The 26,959-nt window shown below is 45.2% G+C and overlaps 1 protein-coding gene across 2 annotated transcripts; it reads right to left on the bottom strand.

Annotated features, from left to right (window-relative positions):
* Window positions 1–1,172: 1,172 nt before the first annotated feature.
* On the bottom strand, window positions 1,173–26,212 carry fbln1 (fibulin 1). Of its 2 annotated transcripts, XM_083666377.1 has the most exons (17): window positions 26,011–26,212; window positions 21,749–21,857; window positions 19,869–20,001; window positions 18,795–18,945; window positions 17,970–18,035; window positions 17,780–17,872; window positions 17,503–17,640; window positions 17,138–17,275; window positions 16,732–16,875; window positions 16,427–16,552; window positions 16,188–16,313; window positions 15,828–15,947; window positions 15,477–15,608; window positions 14,975–15,098; window positions 10,996–11,138; window positions 10,077–10,214; window positions 1,173–1,864 (listed from the first exon to the last, which is right to left on the bottom strand). In XM_083666377.1, exons 1-17 carry the CDS (start codon window positions 26,063–26,065, stop codon window positions 1,725–1,727), a joined length of 2,076 nt encoding a protein of 691 aa, XP_083522503.1. In that variant the 5' UTR covers window positions 26,066–26,212; the 3' UTR covers window positions 1,173–1,724. The 2 variants fall into 2 exon arrangements, with proteins under 2 accessions (XP_083522503.1, XP_083522504.1); XM_083666378.1 differs by lacking the exons at window positions 1,173–1,864; window positions 10,077–10,214; window positions 10,996–11,138 and adding an exon at window positions 13,557–14,350.
* Between the last annotated feature and the right edge of the window lie 747 nt (window positions 26,213–26,959).

Raw genomic sequence — 26,959 nt, forward strand, 5'->3', positions numbered from 1 at the left:
TCCAAACGTACACAGGTCTGCTACCCTGCCATTATGTCGACTCATCGGGCCCACTCTCTGGTTAGTCATCATGCAGTAGGCTTTCAGAGCAAGCAGCTCCTTCTTGGCTTGGGAGAGGAAAATCTGGCAGAAGATGTTTGCTCATTTGTCCCCACACATGTATGTGGTTTGGTAGTGCTGCAGGGACTGCTGCCCTTAGCCTTTCTTACTGTCCATATTCAGTCTGTCCTGGGCAATGTCCTCCCATACATCCTGCCCAGTACATTCTGTACAGGCTGTCATACTGTACATCTGTTATACCTACTCTCACACAGTCAGTTTCATAGTTTATCCTATAGCCCTTTAGACAGTCCCTGAGTCAGACTGTTAGTGATGTCCTGCTAAGATGGCTGATGTTCTCTGTCTCTGTGGGTTTGGTTTATTTATAACTAGTGTTATTATGTAACATCTTTTAGGACGCTGGGCAAACCATCAGCTTCTCGTTGGGCATCTCGATAGTTAAAGGATACCATGAACCCTCTGTGACCAGAGGAAATGGTTTTGGAGTACACACACACACACACACACACACACACACAAGGAATAGTTTCCCTTTTCATGTCAACCACAAGCCTGACCTCTTGGCCTCTATTTCCTCTGAGGAGGATATCTCCCCTCAGTAGTACCTTCAGACCTGTCACTGTAGACGAGTCAGGACCCTGATGGATGTTCCTCCTCCTCCATTGTCTTTGAAGCATTGGGAGGCTCTGACTGGGCCTGGCCACAGTGATGATTACAGCCCCATAGTTAGACCATTACTGACATCTGTTCCACTCACTCTGTCTGATGTCCCCTGACTTTGAGGGAGAGAGGAGTTTTGGTTCAGTGACAAATGTAATAAGGGATGTGGTTGTCAGTGCAAATGCTTCTACTGTACTACCACCACCTCCTCTCTCAACCAAAGCACCAAAATGGTTTTGTCCTACATTTTAAATGTAGTAAATGCAAAACCAACAATGCATTTACAAGTTTAGTGGTATTGGAATTCCGGAAATATGTGTATTTGAAGAAGAATTAATAAATGTTCAACAAAACCCAGTTTTGTAATATTATGGAAACCTGAAAGGACTGCAAATTAAACCACCTAGCTCAAACTTACATTTGCCCCACACTCAAAGATGACGCAACACTACTAAAAATAAGACTGTTTATTCAATATAGTAACACCTTTTGCAAATGCATTCAGTAAGAAAACAAAGAATGCCATACAGGGTGCATCCTTGCCCTATGGATTAGTGTTACATTCAACTATAATTCCTTCAATGGTTTTCTCATCTCCATCACATCTCCAACAATATGCATGCACTTTAAATTCACATCACATTCAATCTCTCAAACCTGAAAGCATAATACGTACATTATATGAGGTGTCTTCACGTTTAGCTCCATATGCCAGATGCATTATAAGCATACATTCAAGGCTTGGCTTATCATATAAAATTATTGGTAATTGCTTTCGTTTTTGTACAATAATAAGCAACTAAGCAGCTAGTGGTGTCTTTATCGACAAAGGTTATCAAAAGATATGTGTGTTGAATGTATCAGTGATGCATGCACATCATAATAAACCAATGCAATCTTAATTTTCTCCTCCATATGCTCAACTTGTTTATCTCTTAATTTCTAAGAGGGTGAAGTTAGATTGGTGCTGTATGGGTATTGTGGTGACAGTGGACATCAGGGGTTTAGAACCAGAACTCAGAGACAAAGATGTGAACGTTGACGATGTTCCTGTGAGAGACCACCCCCGCGGTGACGTAGTTCATGGACAGCTTCAACACCATGTTCAAAGGCCCGATGAGGGGCTTCACCTGTCGGACCACCCCTAGTGGAGACACACAGGGACACAAGATGGCAGTCAAAGTTGCCCATGGATAATGAACATGGACAATGGGACACAATTTATTCGGTCTAAACTTCTTTGCATTCCTACATACTATATCCAATTCATGTAGACCCAAAGTGATTTGACTGTATCTGAGGCCATTTAGAAATGAAAAGTGGCAGGGATGTACATTAAGTCTTCTCATCATTTGCAGCACTGTTACCAGAGCCTAGTGGTGACGAGTTGGCTGTGATGAGTGGAATGTCAAACCTCCTCATGTGAATCTGGCTTGTATTTCTCCCTCCCCGCCCTTCCCCACCTACGTCCACCCTCTCCCCGTGGACGAGAGACACTCTTCATCACGTTAACGTGGGGGAAAACACACCACAACTGAGACCCAAGAATTACCGAATGCTCCTGGAATTCGTTGGAAGCACTTTTTAAGTGAACATGCGATTACAGGGCAAAACAAATCCAGTGTTTATACAGGCTGTCAGCGGGCCTTTTCTCTGTGAAGGGCTGGTGACATTTCAGCTCAGTCCTGTTTGAACAGCCATCGCCAGAGTGCAGTCAGGCAGCACAATCACTGCACTGTCTCCTCCTCTCACTTCTCTAGCCATTCTCTCTCTTTCCTCTCTCTATCTTTCACAGACACACACACACACACACACACACACATACAGTACGAATACATGAGACAGGTATCAGAGTAGGTATAGGTTACAAGCACAGAACAAAATGGATCAATGCTAAAAAGCTTTTTCAAAACTGCAGTATGATGGTGAATCATCAGACATAAATCAAACCAATGAGATGTCACTGCATCAGCATGAATCATGAGGAGTCTTTGTATGATAATAAACCAGTTGAGAGACGTTCGGTCATGTTTACCACAGGGCAAATGATGATGATCCCGTGTGAGCTAGCTGCCGCAGTGTCCTCTGGGACATTGGTATTGTGTGGTGATCCTCTTTCTCCCCTCTTCCCTCTTCTCTTCTCCTTCCCTTCCTGAGGGGGCCTGATGTTTGTGGCACCATCTTTGTGGCCCACAAGGGTAAATGAGTCCCATGTGTTTGACGACGGGGAGCGGTCGCAGTCACGCGATACAGCCATGGAGGCATTCCTTAAAGAATCCATCTTGAACTGTGGAGGAGCTAACTGGGAGACTGAGCCTCCCTCTCCCCCCAGTCTGGATCACTATTGCGGCCACAAAGAAGATTCCAGGAGATTCCAGCGATAAGCGCCTCAGAGTGTGGAATGGGGCCCTTCTACCAGGGTTGCCCCCTTGTTTTGGTGTTTTGGGACTCTGTTGCGTAGTGACACTTGGCGGAGGGAAGCGAGACGGGGGTTTTATTGTTTCCAAACCGTCAGCGCCATCAGAGAGGAGGAACCTCTGCGTGAACTCAACGACAGCGGCAGTAATGTTCAGAAAAATAAAGGACATGGAAAAAGAGATTGGGGTTTGCGTTTGAAAAAAAGATTTTCAGCCAGTTGCGAATGGAGGTGGCACGCAATTGAGCTCTCCTGGGAGCCTAAAGGCACTCATAACAGAGAAATAGAATTGACCAGCATAGATAATTGCTATCACCTGAGTGGTTGATTACATATGAGGACTATTTGACAAAATCTGAGGGTCATATCTTTAAATAATCATCCTGACCATGCAAAGTGCATAGCATGCAAAAATACTCATAGTTCATAAGGTTCAAATGTGTTAATGGATTCATTAATTCAGATGTGATTCAGTTCACAGAGTTCAATGGATGAACAAATGCAACAATGAAGATGAGCGAAAGCACAGTGAAACATATCATTATAAATACAGTAAGGAATGGATCACCACAATACGGGATGGATTTCTGTCCACAATAGCCCTGTTTTATTGGGAATAGAGTGATGGTTTCAGATCATAAAAATGACCCAAATCCAATGGATGCTCTAAACGTTTTCCATAATCGGGGTCATCTAAGGCTAAGTTACAGCCACAAAGCCTCATGTGTACAAAGTTTCAATGAAAAGCAGTGAAACGAATGAGGGAATTGTTAGAAATAAATAAATCATAAACAACACAGAATGCAATTAAATGTTGTAACAAGAATCAGTTGTTGAAAAACATCTCAACCGCTTGCTTGACATTGAACAGATCTAGGTTCATGTCTTTCTCTCTGCAGCTAGCAGCTTTAACCAATGATCGATGAGGTGCAGCTGGCTGCCTTGATTGACTAAGCCCAGTTCAGCTGGTGACTTGTGGTAGGATAAGGTAGCACATACATTTAAAAAGCTGTAATACATTTCATATACTAGTAGAGGCTCCTCAGAGGAGGAAGGGGAGGACCATTCTACTCAGTGATTTCAGGAAAAAAAAGTGAAACCTAATATTGAACGGCACCAGCCGCTACTGTGAGAGAGGTGAAAAATAGAGGATTATACTAATAGGCCTACTGTAATACTGTACACAGAGCCGTCTTTTAGACAAGTCTTAAAGACAGAACTTGATGCAGATTTGAGTTGTCAGATTTGACACCTGAAGAGCATAAATGAAGACTCATGTCATGGCTCTGAACTTCAGTACTCTTCACATCAGCAGCACATCAGCCTCCTTCAGAAAGGGAGAGCATCTATAGTGACAGCTGTGCTCAACATACTTGCAATGAACCTGAGGTGAAACCACAACCACATAATCATCTCAAACATTTCATTCGGTCGGCATGAACTGCGGTGAGGTGAAAGCCTCACCACATAACAGGTGTACTTTGATGACACAATAGTGTCATTACCTGAGATTCATACAAATAAACACAGAAAGTTCACAATCTCTCGTGCTGATATCATCTCTTCTTGTGTATACATTACATTCTGGGGGTGGATACAATTGTAGTGCTGGGAAGGCTCTGGCATCCCCTTGGAGTGTGTCGTTCTGTTCCTCTGAGGTATCTGCCACAGGGTGCAGAGGTGACCCCACCATCTTACAGCCCCCATCAAACGCCCAGCTGCACAAACCCCCTGTTCCCCCAGAACATTCCGCCACACCATAAAATAGCGCGTAAGTAGAAAATAGCCTTAAATGCATGGTAGTAGAGGAGACACTGCCACAAAACAAAGTGAAGCAAATGCCAGGAGGCATTTGTCATCCTCTATGGCTGCCGGGGCTACAATATTGAAGGGTTACATGTAAACAGTACAATTTCTGGGTTTTCTGGTTTCTACAACTCGGCGAGGAAGTGTATGACAAAATCCAAAATGAACGGGTTTTACACCAAAAACAAATGAAAAGTATGTGCTGGCCTCACCACAGTATTGTATAATGACACGCTGGCCGTTGCGCGATGCGTGCTTAGAGCAGTAAAACCATTGGAGGGGGGCCAGGCGGAGTCGGCTTCGCCATGTCCCAGTCCACTGTGAGAAAGGCCAATGATACAGGCCCCTGTGGGGATCGGAGTGTAGGGCACAGGCCAGAGTGGCCTTTCTTGTGTTTTTGGTATGGACTGATCACTAGCCCATGGCTGGCGAGTACGGCCAGGCTATCGGCTGTCCAAACAGGCCCCTTGACCACTCCAAAGAGGCCGGAAGCCCCGCACACCCCCGCTCTGAAAGGCCAGCTCGTGTGGTTTGGTATTTCAAGGTCAATTAGCAATGAGTCATAGTTACAGATTTCCCAAATGAACCGTGGGTCAATGTTGGACATTGTTCGAGTGATGTGACATCATTGAAAGAGTAGCCTGAAGGAAAGGTTGTTGCTTTTCTTGGATTTTCTTCTCAGTGGTTGTGTGATGCAATAGTGATGATACAGCATGCAACATTATCTTCACCATGACAGTCACACCATATAAGTGACCTTGAACTATAGAAGAACAGAAAATAGAGTGAAAGAAAGGACTCTATTTAGAGAATATGACATTCAAATGTTCTGACATCAATCAGATAATGTTGGATTGCTGGGTTTGCGAGACCATCAATTTCTCAAAACTGTGCACATATTCTAGTGAATGTCTTTTGGATCCATATTTGATGAACAGAGGAAAATCCCTAATACATTCACTTTCTTATCTGTATTGGCAAAAAGGACATGCACGGCGATAAAGAGTGAGGTGATTAATGTGATAAATTATAAAACCATAGATAACTGATATAAAGCTCAGATAGACAGCAGCATGGAGATTGTAAGGAGTGATGATGAATAAGTGAATACAAATCAAATGCAGCACAGAGGGGAGGGAGACAAGTGCTTAGCAATGTCTGGTGTGTGTGTGTGTGTGTGTGTGTGTGTGTGTGTGTGTGTGTGTGTGTGTGTGTGTGTGTGTGTGTGTGTGTGTGTGTGTGTGTGTGTGTGTGTGTGTGTGTGTGAGCGTGTGTGTGTGTGAGCATGTGTGTGTGTGTGAGCATGTGTGTGTGTGTGAGCATGTGTGTGTGTGTGCGTGCGTGCGTGTGTGTCTGTGTGTATGTCTGTCTGTCTGGGTGGGTGGCTGTGTGCATGCATACTGTACATACATGGGTGTGACACTATCTACCTCTACCATCAGTGTGTGCGTGGACCACCCCAGGAAGGCGTTGTGTGTTTGGCTGTGGGGTTGTGGGGTGGGGAAGACACTGTTTTGATTAGCCGTGTTAATCCCCCTTGTGACAGGCAGGGATTCCTCATGGTCTTGGCCCGCTCTGATGGGCCTGCTGGTGCCATGTCATGATTCATCCCCCTGACAGGCTCTTTGACGTTAGGATGAGTAGTACTCTGCTTATCAGCTTCCCCTACCCGCTGCTGTCCTCAGCTCCACACCATACTCCAAACCCCAACACACAGCAACACTGTGTCTCTTTAACACCTTGGTTAATGTCTGACACACTAGGCCTACATTCCACCAGCTGCTGTGGAAGGAAGGCTCCATTGGCAGCTATGGACGCATACCCGACCGTAGACCAGAGCGTTCACTCCCTTATTCATAGAGCTGGCCTAGTGGTGTGCTTCACAGCCACATGCCAATGACATCGCAAAAAGGTATTTGGTATTGTTTGGACGGAGGTCTCACCACTGGGGCATATTTCTACCTGCGCTCTAAAATGGTTGGAATCCTGCTGTGGCGTCTCAGTCTTGTGGCCTGTCCAAGGCTATGTGAGCCATTGATGGTGGGTTTGATTTACAGTAGAGTGAAGGTACTTGAATCACTAAGGGCCAGTTTCCTGGGAACAGATTCCCTTATTCAATATCTTTGTCAACTGACTACAAAGCATCTTCCTCCATTGAAAGTGTGATTTTGTTGGGGACTTGGGTTCATCTCTGTTTGGGGAACCACCCTTAAACATTTTTGCCAAAAAGACTAGCCTGGTTGGTGGTTTGCTCACTTCCCCACATTCATGGTGGCCAGAGAGAGTTGTGTCCTTCTCCCTCTTATTCTCACTCTTTTCCCTCATATCTCACAGTTTCTCCATCAGTCAGTAACAGATCCAGCCAAGCCTTAGCTACCTCTCAGCCTGTTCACAGGAGCATGTCGTGAGCTCACTCCATCTGCACCAAGCCTCCACTGGGAGGGGATAAAGATAATATTGGTCCCCACGTGGAAGTGTGGCCCTGAGAGGAAGTCAAACAGAAGAACTACCTACACCATGTCAAACTGACAGACACCACCAATCTAACACACCATATGCTGTAGGAAAACCCCTAGACCACCACCTGTTCCTTGTGTTAGACCACCGAAACCTGTGTTTTCAAAGGGAGGACATGTCCATCCACCTGCTGGCTGCCAAAATCAATCATCCCATTGTCATCCCACCATCGGCCTTAATCAAAAAGGTGGACGACAGCGCCAGCGTGAGTCATGCATACCTCCGCTGTTTGTCTTTCTCACTACACCTAAGAAGTGTCAGAAATGTTGTCTTTGTCGCGATGACATACAACAGTGCTGGATCTGTTGTGTGTACCTGGAGTGGTGTGAGAGTTAGTTATGCTGTGTGGTCGTGGTTTGTAGCACTAGTAGTAGTGATTCCATGACATGAAATTGGATGCCGTAAGTGTTTGATTGGTTGCGATCATGTTTTCCGAGCTTTGAGGGCTGTTGTGTTTGCACAGATGCAGCTGAGCTGTCAGGGTTGTCATCCAGACGTGACAGAGGAGAATGTCAAGACAGTGATGAATGACTAGGGAAAAGTGGTATAGGGCTCTTCACAGTGTGTGGTGTGCTCTAGCCCGGTTTGTGTCAGGGTGTGTGAGTGTGTCGAGATTGTGAGTCAGTGTGTGGGAAAGACTGTAAGCGAAACAATTCTTTTCAATTATCTTTTCAAGATTATTCACAAGATGTAGTGCACTGTACCAATCTCAAATGGCCTGTTTCCGCCATTACAAGCTAAAACAGAAACTAGAAATGAAGTTTCCCTATCTATTAGTACAGCTGTTTGTCTGTTAATCTTCCCTTCTGTACAGTACCTCATAACAAACTCAATACCACTCTAGATGGTTCTGGGAGCTACTCTAGGCTAACTGGATTGACACATTAGCTAGCTTCAGAGCTAACCAACAGCAGCTATCCACCAGCCAAGCCCTGATCACGACATGGACAGCACACATCACAGCAGGCAGTCACTGACCAAAGCCTCATGAGCTGAGTCCCTCAGTTACACCGACAAATGCTTACATGCAAGAGCTGCATCCAATAAGCATCGAATGAGCTTGAGAGAGAAGTGGCTCCTCACAAACAGGGCAGCGAGGCCTTTCATGTGGGAGCCAGTTAAAGTGCTCTAATGCTCGGCGAGACACTGAGGGCTGGTGGGGGGGAAATGGAACAATACATACGACCACATGAATAACAGGGCCCGGGATTACTTCTGCACACATTCTCTTTCTCTCTCTCTCTCTCTCTCTCTCTCTCTCTCTCTCTCTCTCTCTCTCTCTTGCTCTCTCTCGCTCTCTCTATCTACTCACTCACTCACTCACTCACTCACTCACTCAGATAGACAGACAGACAGGCAGACAAACAAACATTCACACAGACGCACACACACACCGGTTAAGTCAAACACATGCACACACACTACTTTGCAGTGTGTGTGTGTGTGCATGTGTGAGTGTGCGTGTGCGTGTGCGTGTGTGTCTGTGTGTGTCTGTGTGTGTGTCTGTGTCCACAGCCCGTGCATGTGTCCACAGCCCATGAGGTGATGAGTGTTCGATACTCTCACTCTCTCCATTGTGTTTACTCCCTTTCTCTCTAGAATGGAGAGACAGATGTGTGTAGTGACAGGCCATCCCTTCATCCATCAGCACAGAGCAGACTCTCCTTCCACTGCCACCCTGCCTGCATGCATCCCAGCATGGAGACAAAACAATAACACTCATCCCAGGCCCAACAATGTGTCATCTCCAGACCCACTACGCCCCCATCCTCCCAGGGCCAGGCTTCGGTTCATCTATCCGGAGACAGTGAGCAGCGCTGGATCAGCACCAGACTAGTGGAAGGGATGGGCTCCTACAGAGGAACATATAGTCACACCCACTGGAGCTTGTCTGTATACCATTCTCACTGGTGAAGACTTTATTTGAATGTTGATCTTTGTGTGAATACTAGGTATATCTGCCTGTAGGCTATAGTCTGCTTTCAGTCATATGAATAAACACACACACACGCCATTATACCATACTGTGTGCACACAGACGGCTTGATACGTAAAATAATATGTAATCTCTATACATCATACCCCCATTATCAGGGGGAAAAAGGCTTTGTTGCTTTGTTTGAGTACTGGGGGAAAATACATGGTGGTCAGTAAGTGAATTAAATGGTGCTTTCCCCACAAGAGTGGGAAACTGATGCCAAATGTTTTGGTGGAGAGAGAAAGCCCTTCATTGGTCTCAAAGGACGAACCAAAGGACAGATCTCTAGAGAAGACAACATGAAGGGCTCCAGAAAGACGTTGACAGCTACAGAACGCCACCAGAGTGCAAATACCATTACAAGTCGTGTCAGATGTGCTTATGTCACAGGAGCATCCTTATGGAGAATTTCATGCTTTTCAGAAGGCTTCTCTTTCTTCTCCCCCAAGGTCTCACACAAAGACACATATGCATTTAGTTTGTAAAAAATAAAATGTTGTAATGCGAAATTAGGTCAGAAAACCACTTTTTGTCTCGGAGCAAATTCAATTTCCAGTCAGGGAGGCCTGGGAAGGTCTTTAGTCACCGAGACCTCAAACCAAGTCGAGCGACCGCCTGCCTTCCTGCCATGTCACTCACCCACAATCATGCCGTGGTCATAGCGCTTGACGATGTCGAAGGAGCTCTGGACGTTGCCCTCCAGGACATCGAAAATTATGTCAGAAATACCCAGCTGAGAGGAGTGCGCAGGTGACATGGTTCTCAGGAAAACGATCTCTGTTGGAAGATAACAATTGGAGACACAAAAGGCTTTTAGCTTAGACCCTCATAAAAACGCTCAGATTGCATGGCTAGACTCATGCCAATTTGTTTTCTCCAAAGGAATACAATAAAATGGAAGGCGGCTGAGCTCTGTGTGTATTTTATGCAGAGGGGGGTCAAGACGGGGATGAGGGTGTTCAGTACTGTTGTTCAGTTGAAGGCCTGCAAGTCCTTTACACCCCAATGAGGAGCTTGTGAGAAACAAAAGAACTTAACTTCCCATGAAGTTGAAGTTGAAGTGTGTCTGAAACATGTACCACATGTTGGGTTTTTGGTTCTGTTTGTCTGTCTGTGATTACATCCAAATCCATCTTGTGTGGCATGCATTCACTGGTTTTGGCCTATAGATGGTGTCTATACTACAGTATAGTAACACAGTATAATAACACAGTCAAGCATCAGCTAGTTTTTGGCAAGAGGTAACATGAGATGGATTGAGAATCTCAATGGAAATTCTAATCTATACAGGTATGTGATACATAATGGGAAGTAAATGGGGAGATTGGCAAACTAGGACAGCAAACAAAGATGTCTCATTGTGCATGTAATCATGTACAGTACATAGAGTAGAACAGAATAGACTAGAGGATAGTCTAGAGGCTTTATTGTCCTACTAAAGCTGGCAAATTGTCTTTGGCCTCCACCTCAGGCAGTTCTAAAAGTATCCTAAATTTTGTGGAAACAATGGAAACCGTTTGTAAGAGCAAAGCTGTTTATCTGAGAGGACGCCCCCTACCTTCTGGTTTGGTGAACTCCCTGAAGGTGGGCATGGAGATGACTGTGTGGGACACAGAGTGCACAGGGTCCAGGACACAGGTGATGTCATTTGGCTGGCAGGACTTGACACAGCGGATGGTGTCTGAGCGCTCGACCTTCTGCCTGATGAGAGAAGGTAAACACACACACACACAACCTCTGACCTTTAGGAAGAGTCTAAAAACAACCCCTCCATACAAAACCGCCTCCCTCCTCTGAAGCTCACAATGACAGGGCATCCTAGGGAGCAGCCCACCACATAATCAAGAACTCAGCAGGGCCAGTAGAATGGCAGCTACACAAACACTATCTGCCCAAGTACAGCAGGGATGCTGGATATAGTATTCAACATCAAAAACAATCAGACGGCTTGTGGCTGGGAAGAATAATAAAACAACAACGGCCAAAGATCACACAGCAGCCAAGGGTTGCTGCTGGTGGTGGACTCCCGCCTTGCCATTGGTGGTTTGGTTTTCTGATGCACCGGTTGTGTGGGGAGTGAAATACTCTCCGACGAGCCTCGGAGAATGATCCACGACCTGCTCAAGAAAAATATTTGGATTTTTCTAGCGTCCCCGGCTTCACATACGATAATCTCTTGAGGAGAATTTATGGGGCGAGGGGGGTTCTAAAAGTCTCCTAAATTGTGAGAAACATGACTAGACAACTCCCCAGGCTCTCTGAGCTGCTCTCATCCCATTATTTAAGGCTTTGTTTATTTCACAGGCTAATCAGTGGCAGGTCGGGGTGGATGGAGCCCCCCAACCCCCCCACCCCCACCCCCTGCGTCTCGTTGGAACAAACGCTACCCCCATACCTACAGTACAGTTATACAACCAGGAAGATACCATGCCTAGAATCTTAGAGAAGCAGTTTCTCAGGCTTCGATCACCACACACCAATGACAAGACCTCATCTAAATAATTGACACACAGACGAGAAGTTCCCTAGGCTTAGATACAAAACCGACAATGGGCATTCATACAATGGGAACATGGTTCCCTTGAAACAGACAAGCCAGGGTTATATTAGGTTATGAAAATAGACATGTTTCCATGTATGTATAGGTCCAGTTCATCTACACCGCGGCCATACAGCCACATTGTGACTCACCATCCATGCATCTCTTTCTCTCCTCAGGGGACCTATAGGCTGCAGCACAACCCCCAGGCCCTGCTTGGGTTGCAGGGCTCCTTTCATGGAGAGAGAGAGGGGAGAAGCCCCTGACAAAAAGTCAAGCCACCACTGGGTAGGGGCTTGTAATTAGCAATTAGCGGGTGGGTCCAAGTTTTGCTTTGGTCCAGGCCAAAGCCACAAAATGTTCTCCTAGTTTATAATACCTCGGCCTGAGCAGCCTAGAGAGTAGACCCTAGAGGATCAGACGGGCGCTTCGCTGGTCCGTGGAGTGAATTTACGAGAATATAACGACCCAGGGTGGCACACATCAAAGCAGGGCAGCAAGTGGAGGGCAAATTACAGTATGCCCTGTGTGTGTGTGTGTGTGTGTGTGTGTGTGTGTGTGTGTGTGTGTGTGTGCGTGCGTGCGTGCATGCGTGAGTGCGTGCGTGCGTGCGTGCGTGCGTGTGTGTCACAGTAGGGCTCTGTGTTCCCCTGCCTGTCCTCTCATCTCTGGGCAGCTCACGTGGCCCAGTGAGACCGAGCACTACGGAGAAACCCCAATACTTCAGACCAGAAAGGAAAACAGACTGTTGGATGGAAGTCCTCTGGTCAAGCGCAGACAAGTCCCTTTTATTTTTTTGGTAATTATTATTTATAGTCGGGACATTGATAACGCCCCAACACAAACACTGCAGGGCATCATTCATTCTCCGCGCGGTGATGTTGCTCCACCACAAATTGTTCAGACCACCAGCCAGAACCCAGATCCCCATAACTCAATGTCAGAGTGGAGAAAAAAACGCTCCTGCGTCGCCATGTTTTTTTATTTTAAGGATTTCCCCACCAGAGAAGAGCATCGTTACTCCTGTGACAGCTCAGGAGGAACCTGGGACATATGAATTTACGGTTATTATAAGCTACAGCCCAGGCGCTGCTGGCCACACGGCTTCGGCTTGTCAGGTTATTTATACTGTATCCTGATGCATATTTCCTACTCTTCCACAACTGCATCCCATCGCCTGTCACTTACTGTCTTCCTTTTGATACACTGTCTGTCAGCTGGGGTTTACACTTGCAGTATGCTGTAGAATCTATGCATTTTGCATTATTCCTAAAATATAGGCTAAAATGTACTAAGTAGGACCTGAGGTAAGCATTCCTAAAGATAACCATTGGATATAGACAGCTTGATATAGAGCGTGTGAAGCAGACAAATTACCAGTGTCTAGGTAGTGCCAATCTGACATTGACACTCACCTGTAATTGCATCTGTGTTCTTCTGCTCAAGTGCTTGTGCTGTAGACGTCAGTTGTTTATCTTTTATCAGTAACATTCTTACTTTCAATTTAAACTGCATACTTACTTTACAAAGTTTTGATGCCCACAGCTCCTCCAATTCAAACAGAATGTGTCTTAATAAACCGAATCGTATTGAACATGTAATTTCTATTTTAAGTTTTAATACAAAACAATTAATAAACAAATACTGTAAAAAATGTTGTAGTGCTACAGACTATACCATGCAGTGATCATTCAAATATAGTAATGTATAGGCAGTCTTGGGTCACTACCCCTTAGTGATTTACCCTGCCCTAGAGTGCCACCTAGAGGCCATATAAATGCCACAACTCCAAAAAGTACATTCGATTTGACCTATCTTGCGGGATAAAAAAAACGTAGGCCTGCTAAGAAAAGCGACAGTAAAAATGTAGACCACAAAATTACTATAATAAGGCAATGAGAGCCAAAAATGCTGCTTCTGGAAGGCCTGTCCATTTTTTTGTTTATGCTATAATGGCAGTTTCTGTTTCTGTTGTTATTGTTTTTCTACAGTTTACTCTGGAATTGCATTATAGGATAGACTGGGCAGCTCTTGGGTGACAAACACCAGCACTTTAGACATGTAGGTGCTGACGGTGCCATAGCGCAGCAGCCTCATCTCCAGAGACAGCTCAAAGTCCTGAGGCTCAGAGATAGGCTTGGTCACCGTCATCACGCCACCGGAGGGCACCCTCTGAGCGCTGAAGAAGCCACCCTGGTTGCCGCCAACGATGGACGTCTGGACGTCGTCTCCGGGGACGGTGTTGGAGGGCCCCATGCGGAAGACGTTGGTGGGCACGGGGATGTTGGTGGGGAAGGTGAGGTGGTAGTAGGTTATTCTCACGGGCAATGCCACACACTCGCTAGTCTGATTGCAAAGCAAGCGTTCGCAACGACTGTAAAGAGAGGGAGAGAGGGGAGGGGGGGAGGCAGAAACAGGACAAGACAAGACAGAACGGACAGATAGGAACAAACAGACAACAGAGAAAAAAAGAGAGATAAGATTTATTTGCCGTGCATGGCATGCGGGTGGAAGGAACAAAGTCAACAATACAGCAGCCTTCTGAGTTGCTGTGGACAGGCAATGTGTTACACTGCCCCCTGTGGGGTCATGCAAGAACTGCCCTTTTCATGCCCCTTCATACGAGTGCCTTCATACACTGCCTCTGGTGCCAGCTATTACACATCTCAAGCATTTCATCATTCAACTGCCTGCATTTAACAGAACATGCTAAAACTGAATCCTTACTAAAGTCAATAAGCGTCAACATTGGACATGCAGGGCTTTGATATCACACAGGTGGGAGGAGGTTTCACTTTGCAGAGAAGTGGCCGTTTGATAATGTCTCTTGACCGAAAAGGAGCTCCCTGGTCAATGGACGCTCCTGAGAATGTGTGTGTGTGTGTGTGTGTGTGTGTGTGTGTGTGTGTGTGTGTGTGTGTGTGTGTGTGTGTGTGTGTGTGTGTGTGTGTGTGTACTCCACCAGTGAGTGGAAGAGAGAGAAACCCCAGGTACTCACGTCTCCCCTGCTCGGCGATAGTTGGCCGGACAATCAAAAGACAGACAGCGGAAGCCTCCCTGCACGTTGAAGCAGCTCTCCGTCTCCGAGCACGTGTGTGTCGCTGTCACACACTCATCAATATCTAGACAGTGAAGCAAACAAATTCAGGCCTCCGAACAAAGTATGTAAATTACACATAAGCGAAAACAAAAAACGTATCTCATGCCTCAATTAATCTCTGAATGTATACTGCAGGCATATTTTGACAAGATTGCAGGGCTACAGCATTAGCTAATGTGTAACAGGCGGGGGTCGATTCAGGGTCTCCTGCACAGCAAACCCAAGTGTATACCATTAGACCAAGAGGACATCCTAGTGGTTTGGTGGCAACATTAGGGCTTAGGCTACAAGTCTCAGACAGGGCTACCCTTCACGTGAGTGTGGTTCCAGACTACCTCCACTAAAAATACTAAAAAAATACTCTACTTTGTAGTAGGACTATAGGGTGGGGAGCCCTCACCCTGGCAGCTGCGTCCGTTGGGGGCCAGGGTGTAACCAGTGACAGGGCAGGTACAGTGGAAGCTGCCCGGGGTGTTGTGACAGCGGTAGGAGCAGATGTGACCCCCGGTGGGCAGGGCACACTCGTCAATGTCTGAGAGGGGGTCAAAGATCAAACATGTAGGAAATGAGGGCAGAAAACATATAAATGGGTTTGTTGAGATCTTCAATATGCCAATATAAAATCAGTTACTTTTAGACTGACACGTCTTACTCATATCTAATAATATCTATGTGACAGTCGATGTGTATCATGTCATCAACGGTTCAGTATAAGCTATGGTTTATCAAATATGGTCTTAGCAACTCTTACCTTCACAAGTGATGCCGTCGATGTCGCTGAGCTGGTAGCCACGGCGGCAGTAGCACTGGTAAGAGCCATACACGTTGGCGCACTCTTGACTGCAGGGGTTACTCTCGCACTCATTCAGATCTACACACAGTCAGTCACATACCACATAAACAATGACACACATATATCAAACACATGTGTTTTATACAACTCTTTATTCCGTTCCATGCATTACAAGAGCCCATCCTCCGATTTCTCCCTCCACCAGCCCAATCACACACCTCAGAGCCTACAAGATGCTTATCAAGTTGAACATCAGGAAATATAAAGAGATGAATAAGAAGTGGGATAAATTTACAACACATGTGATCACAAACTTACCATTACAGTTTCTGCCATCACTAGCCAGCTCGAAGCCCGTGGTGCAGTTGCACTGGTAGGACCCCAGGGAGTTCTCACACTTGTGGGCACAGAGGCGGCCTGGGTAATGCCTGCACTCATTGATATCTAAGATAGGCAGAGGAGGATCACTCTGAGATAAATATCTCTATGAAATGAGCTGGGGTGATTTGTAACATCCACCCAGGGTGAACCAGTATTTAAGCATTTCCCTACTGTACCTTCACAGAGCCTGGTGATGCTGTTGAAGTTAAAGCCAGCCTTGCACTCGCAGCGGAATGATCCTACCAGGTTAATACAACCATGACCTGAACATGCTCCATCTGGCCCCTTACACTCATCAATGTCTAGGAAAGGAGAGGGGGGGCATAGAAAGAGTCAGAGACACACAATGAATGAAGAGACATTGTCATTTGGCTTGCTGCATATGAAGATGTTATCAAACAATGATCAATGCTCATGGGCACAGAGGAGGTCCATTGATATCCATGCTGTGTATGTGAGTGTATTGAGGTGGCAGCCATACCCACACAGCGGTTGCCCTCCTCGTTGAGGTGGTACCCTCGCCCACAGTTGATGGAGTTCCTCTGGCAGGTGTAGGAGCCTACGGTGTTGAGGCAGATCTGCCCAGGGTGGCACGGCCCTGTCTGGGCCAGACACTCATTGATGTCTTGGATACAGAGGTCAAACATAAGGGTCACTTAGGGTCATGTCAAAAATATCCCTCATTAATAAGCTCCTGAAATACTACATGAATGTCAGATAGTTCGGGTATTCTGTGGAAGAAACTGTGTTCTTTGGAGAACACATGTACTTTATGGCGATAGTAGGAAAAAATTAAATTGTACTAACTAATATTGTGGTAATACAAATGATATTGTGTAATGGTGATGTGTTGCCATGGTGATGGCTGTTGGGGTCCTAGTGCTCACCGATGCAGCTGCCCAGGGCATCCTGGATGAAGCCGTCGCCACACTGCACACTGGGACGACAGCGGAAGGACCCTTGTGTGTTCTGACACTCAAAGTCCGGGGCACAGTTATGGGTGTCTGACTCACATTCGTCAATATCTGTGGCGAAAATAATAAACTTGATAAAGCTCTCTTAAAACATTTCAAAGTGTCAGTGATGATATTCTTATAATTATGTATGATCTTATGTCTAGTATACCCAAGACAAAAATTACTGGAAGTCAAAATCAAAGGTAAATTCGAAGAGCGTTTGTTCAGGGACATATGAATTACACAGATTGATTTGCAAGTGGTCTGTCTTCCCAGCAAGGGGCGCTGTGTCTGACCTTTGCAGTTGTTGCTGTCGGTGAGCTCATAGCCTGTGCCACAGCTGACCTCTCTCTGGCAGCGGAATGAACCCTCTGTGTTTATACAGCGCTCTCCTCCACGACAGTTAGAAGAACCTAGCAGGCACTCATTTATATCTGAGAGAGAGGAGAGAGAGAGAGAGAGACATGGATACCAGGAGTCATGATAGATCCCAGCACCAAGGACAAGTACAGTGTGCTTTACTGTGTGCCTCAAGCTTCCATTAACTGAGGCTGGTACGTATTGTCCACTCACCATCACAGCTCTTTCCATCTGGCTTGAGTTTGTAGCCTTTGAAGCAGGCACAGGTACCATTGCCCACACACTGTTGTGCACACTTCCCAGCTCCTGTTGACCACAGAGAAGTTACACATAATCCATTGTCTCAGTGATGACACAATCAGGTAATGACATGTCATGTCATGTAGGGAGAGATTGATGCTACCTTTGCACAGGTCATTCAGTAATGTGTCATCTCCATCACTGTGTGTTTCGTTCTCTTTGTCAGAGGCTGTGGGATAAGAAAAGAGTAGACATTCATTGACACTTCGTAACCTGGTACTCAGGCGATCATGCCTTGCATTAGGTCTGGACACAAATCACTTCAATTGTGGCCAAGAGGGGGGTGAACCCAACTGAGGAAGGCATTTGTAATCATTTGAACTTGACTAATAACACCAATGCTAGGTGTGTCTTCAAAAGAAGTAGCTTGAAAACCGGCACAGGTGGGATGTAGTAAAGGGAGGGGGAGGTGACTGGGGGGTTCTCCGGGTGGCACTGGTTGGAAGAATATTCAATGGCTATGCTCTGCTTGATTTGGACGGCGCTCCTGTTTAGTGAATGAAGGCCAACTTTGTTAAACCGGAGTTGAGTTGAGTGAGGAGACGTAACATCTAGGCTCAGTACTTCTCTCAACTCCAAACTGCTATCATGATGGTGAGACCAGTAAGAGAGAGAAGAAACCATTTATGACAGTAGGAATCTTAACAACACTAAGAGCAGTCATGTCTCAATATAGCCACTAGGGAGCAGTGCAACACTCAATTTGGACTGGGATGGGCAAAAGTCCAGTCTAGACAACTAAAAATAAGAACCATGGTTAGGCATGTTTTATTTCTTTATTGAAGTAAAACATTGTTTTAGTATGATGATAACTCTTATGTGAGATGATACTGCTTCACCTCCCCTCCCTCCCTCCCTCCCTCCCTCCTCTCCTACCTCAACTCCTGCTCCATAAGCTCTCCCCTCCCTACACTCAGTGTTTTCTTACCCAGGGTGGGCTTGGCCTCAGTGTCAGGGGCTCCATCCACACAGCACGCCCGGGACACCAGGCCACACTGGTAGCCCAGAGACAGGCTGTGGTCACAGGCTAGACCCTGCTCCTGAGCTGCCCGGCCCAGCAGACAGCAGTCACAGCACATCTGGAGAAACAGACAAACAGACAGACAAACAGACATACAGGGGGATATGACAGACAGACAGACAGACAGACAGACAGACAGACAGACAGACAGACAGACAGACAGACAGACAGGGGATATCATCAATCTCCACATCCACATGGGTCACATCCTACCAATATTATGTGGTGGGGTCTGGACATGGGGGCGGGGGGTTAATGTGCGTGCGTGTGTGCGTGCGTGTGTGTGTGCGTGCGTGCGTGCGTGCGTGCGTGCGTGCGTGCGTGCGTGCGTGCGTGCGTGCGTGGGAGTAAACTAGGAAATTTCAAAGACACCTCCACAACCCTACTTTGAGGCACCATTCATTCCAAACACATCCCGTACCACCTCTCCCTCCCATGTACATAATTCAGCAGAAATGCATTCACCTGCATTCACCTTCAGACATGATCAAGTAAAGGCTTGTTGCTGCACCAACAATGATCTCATTCACCTGGGCAAATGCACTCACTTGGTAAATCATGGGTTTGACACTCTTATCTCCTGATGTATGCAATAAACATTATGAGGTATATAGTGTTGGATTCTGAGTAGAGAGCCATGGCAGAGAGCCTGTAGCAGACAGTATCTGGGCTGAATTTATAATCTACCTGACAGCAACAAGCTCCACTACTCTCCCCAGAGTGACATGCCTCATCCTGCTCACCGTGCGCACGCACACACACACACACACACACACACACACACACGCAGACACTCATGATAAATCACTCTCATTCCTCCTGAAAGTGCACATCCTGTAGAGTGATGTACATGGATCGTGGGGTGACTATTGGAGTAGACAACTAATTTGTTGTCTACCTCTCTGGCTTTCACATCCAAGCCCACATACTTAAGCCCACATGTGCAAACACACACACACACATACACACACACACACAGACCTTGGCAGCCTTGGTTTCACAGGTGCTTCCAGAGAACAGAGTCTCACAGCTTCCCTGGTCTTTGGCCATGTTGATGCCGCTGGTACAGACAGTGTCCTCCAGCACTGCCGCACAGCACTGCTCCTGCACTATCCTATCAGAGAGAAAAACAGGAAACACACAGGGAACAGAGTTATTTTTAACTCCATCAGTGGGCTCCTTAGTGTAATAGATCGCTGCCTAGAAGTGCATCCCATTATAAAGAGCCCCAGGCATGCCTAATAGGGATCTCAGAATCATAACCATTGTGCAGCTGCTAAGTGGGTTGATTGAGGGCCCCATGTGAATGAAATTTTGCCATATTTGTAATCTGCACAACTTCGCTGTGCCACTCCACAACCCATATTTGTTGGGTACAGCAAATATAAACTAAATAATCCCAAATATAACCTGCCCTCACCCTCTTGAATATCCTCCCTGGCAAAGGGTTGTGCTTGTAGAGAGCACCACTCCCTGGACAACAACATCGCTAGAATACATCACACCCTGGGGAATGACCAGCCCATCCCATTGTCTTACTTGAGGTGTTGTCATACTAGAACGACACCTCTTCACCTGAACTACAATGTGGATGGAGTCACGCTATCTATCGTAAGACAATGCAGCCCATTCAGGAACTATGAGATACTCATAGAGCACTGATTGGAGGGCAATTGAAAATAACCAATCAAAACCTGTCTAATCCAACATGAGTCTTTCAGTGAAATAGGATATGAATGTCACAAACAGAAATTGAGGATACTGTGCAGTATTGGCTATGTATGTTGTATATATTCACTAATCAGGTATAAAATCATGGTCAGACAGCACACCTCTTCACATGAGCAAGCTTTATCAAAGCATCAGTAGACTGCATGATTTCTTGATATATACAAGCTATTGCCTCGAATGGCCATCCTCTGAAGGAGCCAAATAAGGATGCACACACCATGACACTCTCCTGTGCTCTTACCGGTTTCAACATGCCCCTTTATCAACTCTTACCAGAAGTCTCTTTCCATATAAACCAGATCTCTCCCCTCATGTCAGGCACACGCCGCCTCTACAGAACCTTTTAAGGGCACAACCGGGCTCCTGTTTTTCTTTTCTCTCTTTTTTCGCGGTGTCTGAAATAATCCCTCAGATTTCCTGTTATTCCCCCTCTCAGTCCTCCCTCTGAGTATAGTTTCACCTCCTAGGTATTTCCTGGATTTGGAAATACCCCCTCTCTAAACCCCCCCCCCACCCCCCCACCCCCCCACCCCAAAAAAACTTGCCCTTCCCCCTCACCCTATAATTTGAACAAATTCTGGATCACTTTGGTGGCCAAAGCAAATACATTTGCCATCAGTGGGCAGATTGAGCAACAGATTTCATCCTTACTGGCCTTGAACCTGTGGTAGCACACCTTCTACAGTTACGACTAGAGCTGTTATTAACCGATCATTATTACTACTGTGATGTCTACTGCTCTCACGTGAAGTGAATAATGTGGCTGGAGATTTATGGTGGTAAGGTAAAGTAATCCCGCAGCATGGGCTTTAGACAGAGTCTATGCAGCTTTAACCCTATGGGACTAATACTGAGGTGAGCCCCCCTTTCCACCCCACACCCCTGTGGACATTGGGGCAAGAGTAAGACTGCAGAATGACAGAGCCCAGTACCCTGGTCCCAGATCTACTGTATGCACTTTAGACAACTCCACTGACTATTGTTGTCATCAGGGTTGGGTCGAATTCCTTTTCAATTCCATCAATTCAGGAACTGTTGAATTGATGGAATTGAAAAGGAATTTGGCCCAACCCTATTGAATCAGATTTATGATTGGGCTAAGAACACAGTGACAAATATGCCCCACTCACCTGCATGTGGTTGACTCAGAGATGAGAGGGAGGCCTGTGCAGTCCTGGTTATTAATGCCCCGCTCCCGACCATCCTTACAGCACTTCTCTATTGAGATCTGTTCTCCACCTGGGGGTGGATAAAACCACAAACCATCAGTGTATATATTGTATATGTGTATAAGTGTATGGTGTTTTGGCTGTATGCTGTGACTTGCACGGGGGGAAAATGTCCCCACAATACTATAACTGTGGGAAATCTGTGGAACAAATGGAGCATGAATGTAGGCCTATCTCACACATGAGAACTGTGCATACTGTATACATCAAGTCTCTCATGATAGGAAGTGCTCTACTGTTGAGAACTGTAAGGTGACCCAAAGATCTCAGGGTAAGAAACGTGACTTACGACACCTAAGATAACCGTACAGAATAATGGCTCAAGCCAAGCTTTATGCGGCCTATTCTCTTGATAGAAAAACAAAAAAAACGAACGTATTGTTTATACTAGGGTTAGGGTTAGGGTTAGGCGAGGCATATCGATGATGGATCTTATCTTGAATCTTATCCAAATAAAAGTGTAGTGTTATTTCTCAATGCCAATCACTCTTTATGTGTCTAATGTCTTACATATTATGGAACAAATTCAAAGCTATTTAGAATGTTCCAAAATGTCCATAATATTTAGCGAGCAATACTGAATGATGGATATGTTGTGCTTTTCGATTGGAGTTGAACCAACTCTGTGGTGCTCCGTCTGTTTTTTTATGTGGATTAGAGAGCACGGAATGCCTTAACTCTGTAAACAATCAGACGTCGCAATCACATCAAACACATTCATTTCCTTGTGGTTTGTGTGATCTGCCAAATGTGAAATAACTTTGGCAGGTTGGCTGGTGGCCTTGGTTGCCTTAGGCCTAAACAAAGATATGTGTGCCAAATTGGTATTAGCACTACAAGTCCTCCTTAAAAACAAATGATATGAAATCATCTTTGTTCACCCAGTGTAATGAAATAGGACTGTTGTTGGTTAGTTGCTGAAGACAAGGGATCTTCATGAATCCAATTACTATGAAAACATCTATTTACAATATCTGGCTTTAAAAGCTTGGCAAAAGAGCCAACAAAACTGGATGAGAAGTTTCAAAAGGGAGGACAAGTGTCTGGATGTGTTGACCTCAATTTATAGTTCCACTTATTTCTTCCAGAGGAGGGAACTTGTTTTATAGAGCTGCAGACAGGGGCCAAAGGTGTGAATAAATAATCTACATTCAGAGCACATTTAGACAGATTAATGAATGCAGTTGAGTAATGTTCAATCAACCTTTGATTAGTATTGTGTTAGTCTTGAGAGTTCTTGGTTGTTGATACTAGCCAGGGACACCACTTGAATTTGCTACATTGGTGTTAACAGTGGGATAACACTATCAAGAGGGAATTGGCGGCCCTTGAAAAAGTGATGCCCAGTGACCCTCTTCCCAAATAAGGGGGATAGTTTAGTGACTACATAGCTTAGTTCGAACATCTTTTCATTCACAAGTCACCTGCACCTACAGTACATTCACCCCCCCTTTGACCTCCCCTACCTCTGCACAACGACCTGGCCTGTATGGGCCTATATGGGCGCTACTGTTGCTGATAGGATTTGAACCCTGGATTTGAACTTTCCATGACACCACATTAGCCCACTAGGCTTAAGCCTACAGTAGGCATGAGCTCAAAGAGAAAACACGTGCCTGAACAAGTGTTCAGGCAAGGTTACTCATCACATTTCTATCTCTATCATCAAAACCATTAAGATAATGAATGACTATATGGCCAGATGTGTTGTGTTGATACAATACAAATCTCTAATAAAAAAAACAATAGAAGATCATATGAATTACAGTATCTGATGTACAGGAAAAACTAAACCAAAGAATAAAATGGCAAGGATCAGATCTCATGTTGATACATGCAGACTGATGAATCATCTAATAATATACTCAACCCTGGACCTAGCATGATGTGAGAATGGACCAGGAAGCATCACCACACCAGGAAACAACATTCGCTGACTCAGTGAAGAAGTCTTTTGTGGCCAGACTAACAGTTGCACCAGCCTAACACCATGTCAATAAACCTCTTAGCAACAGGAGGAAATGAGGGGGCATTTTAACAAGCCTTGTAACCAACTTTCACAGGAGCTCTCTTAAACAGTCATAATACCTCTATCAGGTAGGTAAAACCAATACCAGGATGTTCCTGAAAAGTTAAAGAAAGAGTAGAAGAGTAGTTAGTTAGTAGAAGAGTAGTTAACCCTAACCCTAACCCTAACCCTAACCCTAACCCTAACCACATAAAAGTAAATAGCATACATTTGCTAGCCTAGAAGAGCAGTGGAATGGTCAACACCTCCTGTGGTGAACAATTCTCCTTGCTCAACTGCCCCTGTGTTGGCTGGGCTGGGATTTCTTTTTTCTTGACCATTACCATTAACTGACATCTCCTTGCCAAAACACCATGGAACCCACAGCATGTCTATTGAAAAATCAGACAAGCCCTCAGAGAGTAACCTGCCAGATCCCACAGAGAATAAAGCTCTAGATGTTTCTTTACAAGCTCAGATGAGGCATAGAATGATTATTTCACAACTTGGTCACATGACTTGTCTCTTTGATGTGTTCTGGCGTTTTCTCCCCCCAGTCTCTGTACTGATAACTAATCCTAGACCACTAAGCATGGCAAAGCCATTCTTCGGCCACCACAGTCTGCCCCCTTTGCAAACTAATTGAAAAAACAGAGCGTCTTAAAATCTAGCTTGTGTTATTTTATCAAACAAGGCAAACCAGCACTGCAGACCTAGCAGTCTCTCTGGCTGCCCATGTGATGCATCTGTCTGCAGAAGATTCTTTTTCATTTGTGCTATGCTGGTTGGGAGGGTCGTCCTGTCTGGGCAGAGCACATGGCTGGCAAGTGTCTAGACTTCTCATGTAAACATGGTTAAATGAGCCCAGTGGAGCCCCGCCCCAGACATTGCAAGCCCCCTCAGCCAGACATCACTATAACAGCACACGCCACTTTCATGGACAGGATAGTTATCTAGCAGACCTTTCAGTCATTTCACTATGCATCAGAATGACTAATGTCATTGTTTCTAACTTGACTAATGGTCTGACAAGCCTGTAGCAACAAGCATAAAAAGGTATGTTATTACTTACATTTCATCATTTGGTAGGCAGGTAAGCACCTGTCTCAAAAAAACAACATTATTTTGACAGATGCGTTTCCATCTAATGCATGTTGAGTGAGTCTATGACAGTTAATCTGATTTAAAATGTGTGAGTGATTTAAGAGATTGTATGGATAACTACAGTATCACCTGATCCTCTGGGAACATATTCAGCCAGCCCACCCCATACCTAATTGAGTGATACCCCAACCTGACCCCTGGCTCCCTCCCCCTCGAAGCAGGGTAGCAGAGTAGAAGCCCCACTGACTGTGAAAGTGGCCCCATGTGTGGCCAGGGGACCCTGATCTGGTGGATTTGGACCGTCCCACGGCTCAGTGACCCCTAAATGGGCACTGAGGTATAAATCAGCCCTCTCTTCCAGCCAACCAGCATTCAGTGGGGTACTACCTCCAATTACACTTTGACACATCATCATAGCATAAGGAGTAACTTGACCCCTGCAAGCAAGGTCTCTTGTGTAACTTCATACAGTCCCTCTATGGATGTTACCTCAAGTCATCTCTCACATACTCTGCCAGTTAGCAATGCAAATTGAAAAAACTGTAAACATTTTAGACCATAAAATGGACAAACAAGTAATTCAAAGATATTAGTAATTACATCTCTATACAGCTCTAGGCCAGTCATACACACATTGCCAGATCATCAATGCCAAATCACCTTAGGACAAGTTGGGAATGTTGAAACTTTTTTTCTGTAAATCATGGCCAGATGTTATTGGCAACAAGTCTCACAAACAAACACACACACACACACACACACACACACACACACACACACACACACACACACACACACACACACACACACACACACACACATCATTGGAATAAAGTCCATAAAATCACTTAATTGAACCTTCATGGAACCTTTACTTTTCTCAAATGGTGCAATACTGTTGCAAGTTGATTGACTGAACAAACTGTACAAATTGTAACAAAGTGTATGTAACAAATGAAAATACAGTTATACCCCTGTACTATGTGATTTGAAGCTTGATGGGAAGAAGTCAATACTGAGACAGTGATCAATAAGCTGAAAGGTAACTTACCTTGCCCGTTGAGAACTCCGAACAGAGAGAGAAGTATCACTACCCAGGAACCCATTGAAAACGCAGAGATTCTTGACAAACTAAAACGTGTTCAACAGACCTCTAATATTCTGCACTATGTGTGAACCAACAGTACAGTTTTTCACGGACACGCAGATTTTCAGGAGGAAGGTAGAAAGAGTCGGAGCTGACGCTGGACAAGAGTGTGATGGGACTGAATGAATCGCAGCGTGAAAGTCTCGGAACGAGCGTCTAATTATGCCGCTGTGACGGGGCGGGCGGGGGCCAAGTGACTTGCTTGGAAAGTTTTAGCGCCGACTTTGGTCATTCATTGTGTTCTGACAAAGTCATGAGAGTGAATATTCATTGATTCTCAAATAGGTTAGAAATTAATTATGTTTACATATCCTAAATTATTCACACTTTTAATTCAACGTAGTTAGGGGTCATTATTGTTTATGAGGGATGTCTTTTGTGTGTGCCTGGTGCCTAAAGTAACACATAATTAAATAAAGTTTGCTCTGACATGATGTGTGATGCGTATGACCAATTGCTATAAACATTGTGCCCTATCTTCTATGACTCTATGGCAGCCAGACTTGTCTGTGACAGAATGATCCCTCTGATTACAGAACATCTGGAGCGGTTTTGTGGTTATCAAAAAATCCATGTCCAGACAGCAATGCATAAAATCTTTTGAATTTGTCGGTTGGGGGAAATTTCAAATATGTAATGCATATTCCATATTTGTAACATTTACTACCATTCTCAGCAGACAGCCATGATATTTGAGGTTGTCGAAATTGTCCCTCAGGAAAATGATTGATTTCATTGATGTTATTTCATCCTCTCCGTCTCTGTGACAGCTTTAGGTTTCATTTCACCAAACGGTGAAACAAAGCACATTCCAATAGGACATAAATCGACAATTTCCCCTAAATCTGAACTG

Source organism: Argentina silus (genome assembly GCF_951799395.1).
Source record: "Argentina silus genome assembly, chromosome: 3".
Lineage (NCBI taxonomy): Eukaryota > Metazoa > Chordata > Actinopteri > Argentiniformes > Argentinidae > Argentina > Argentina silus.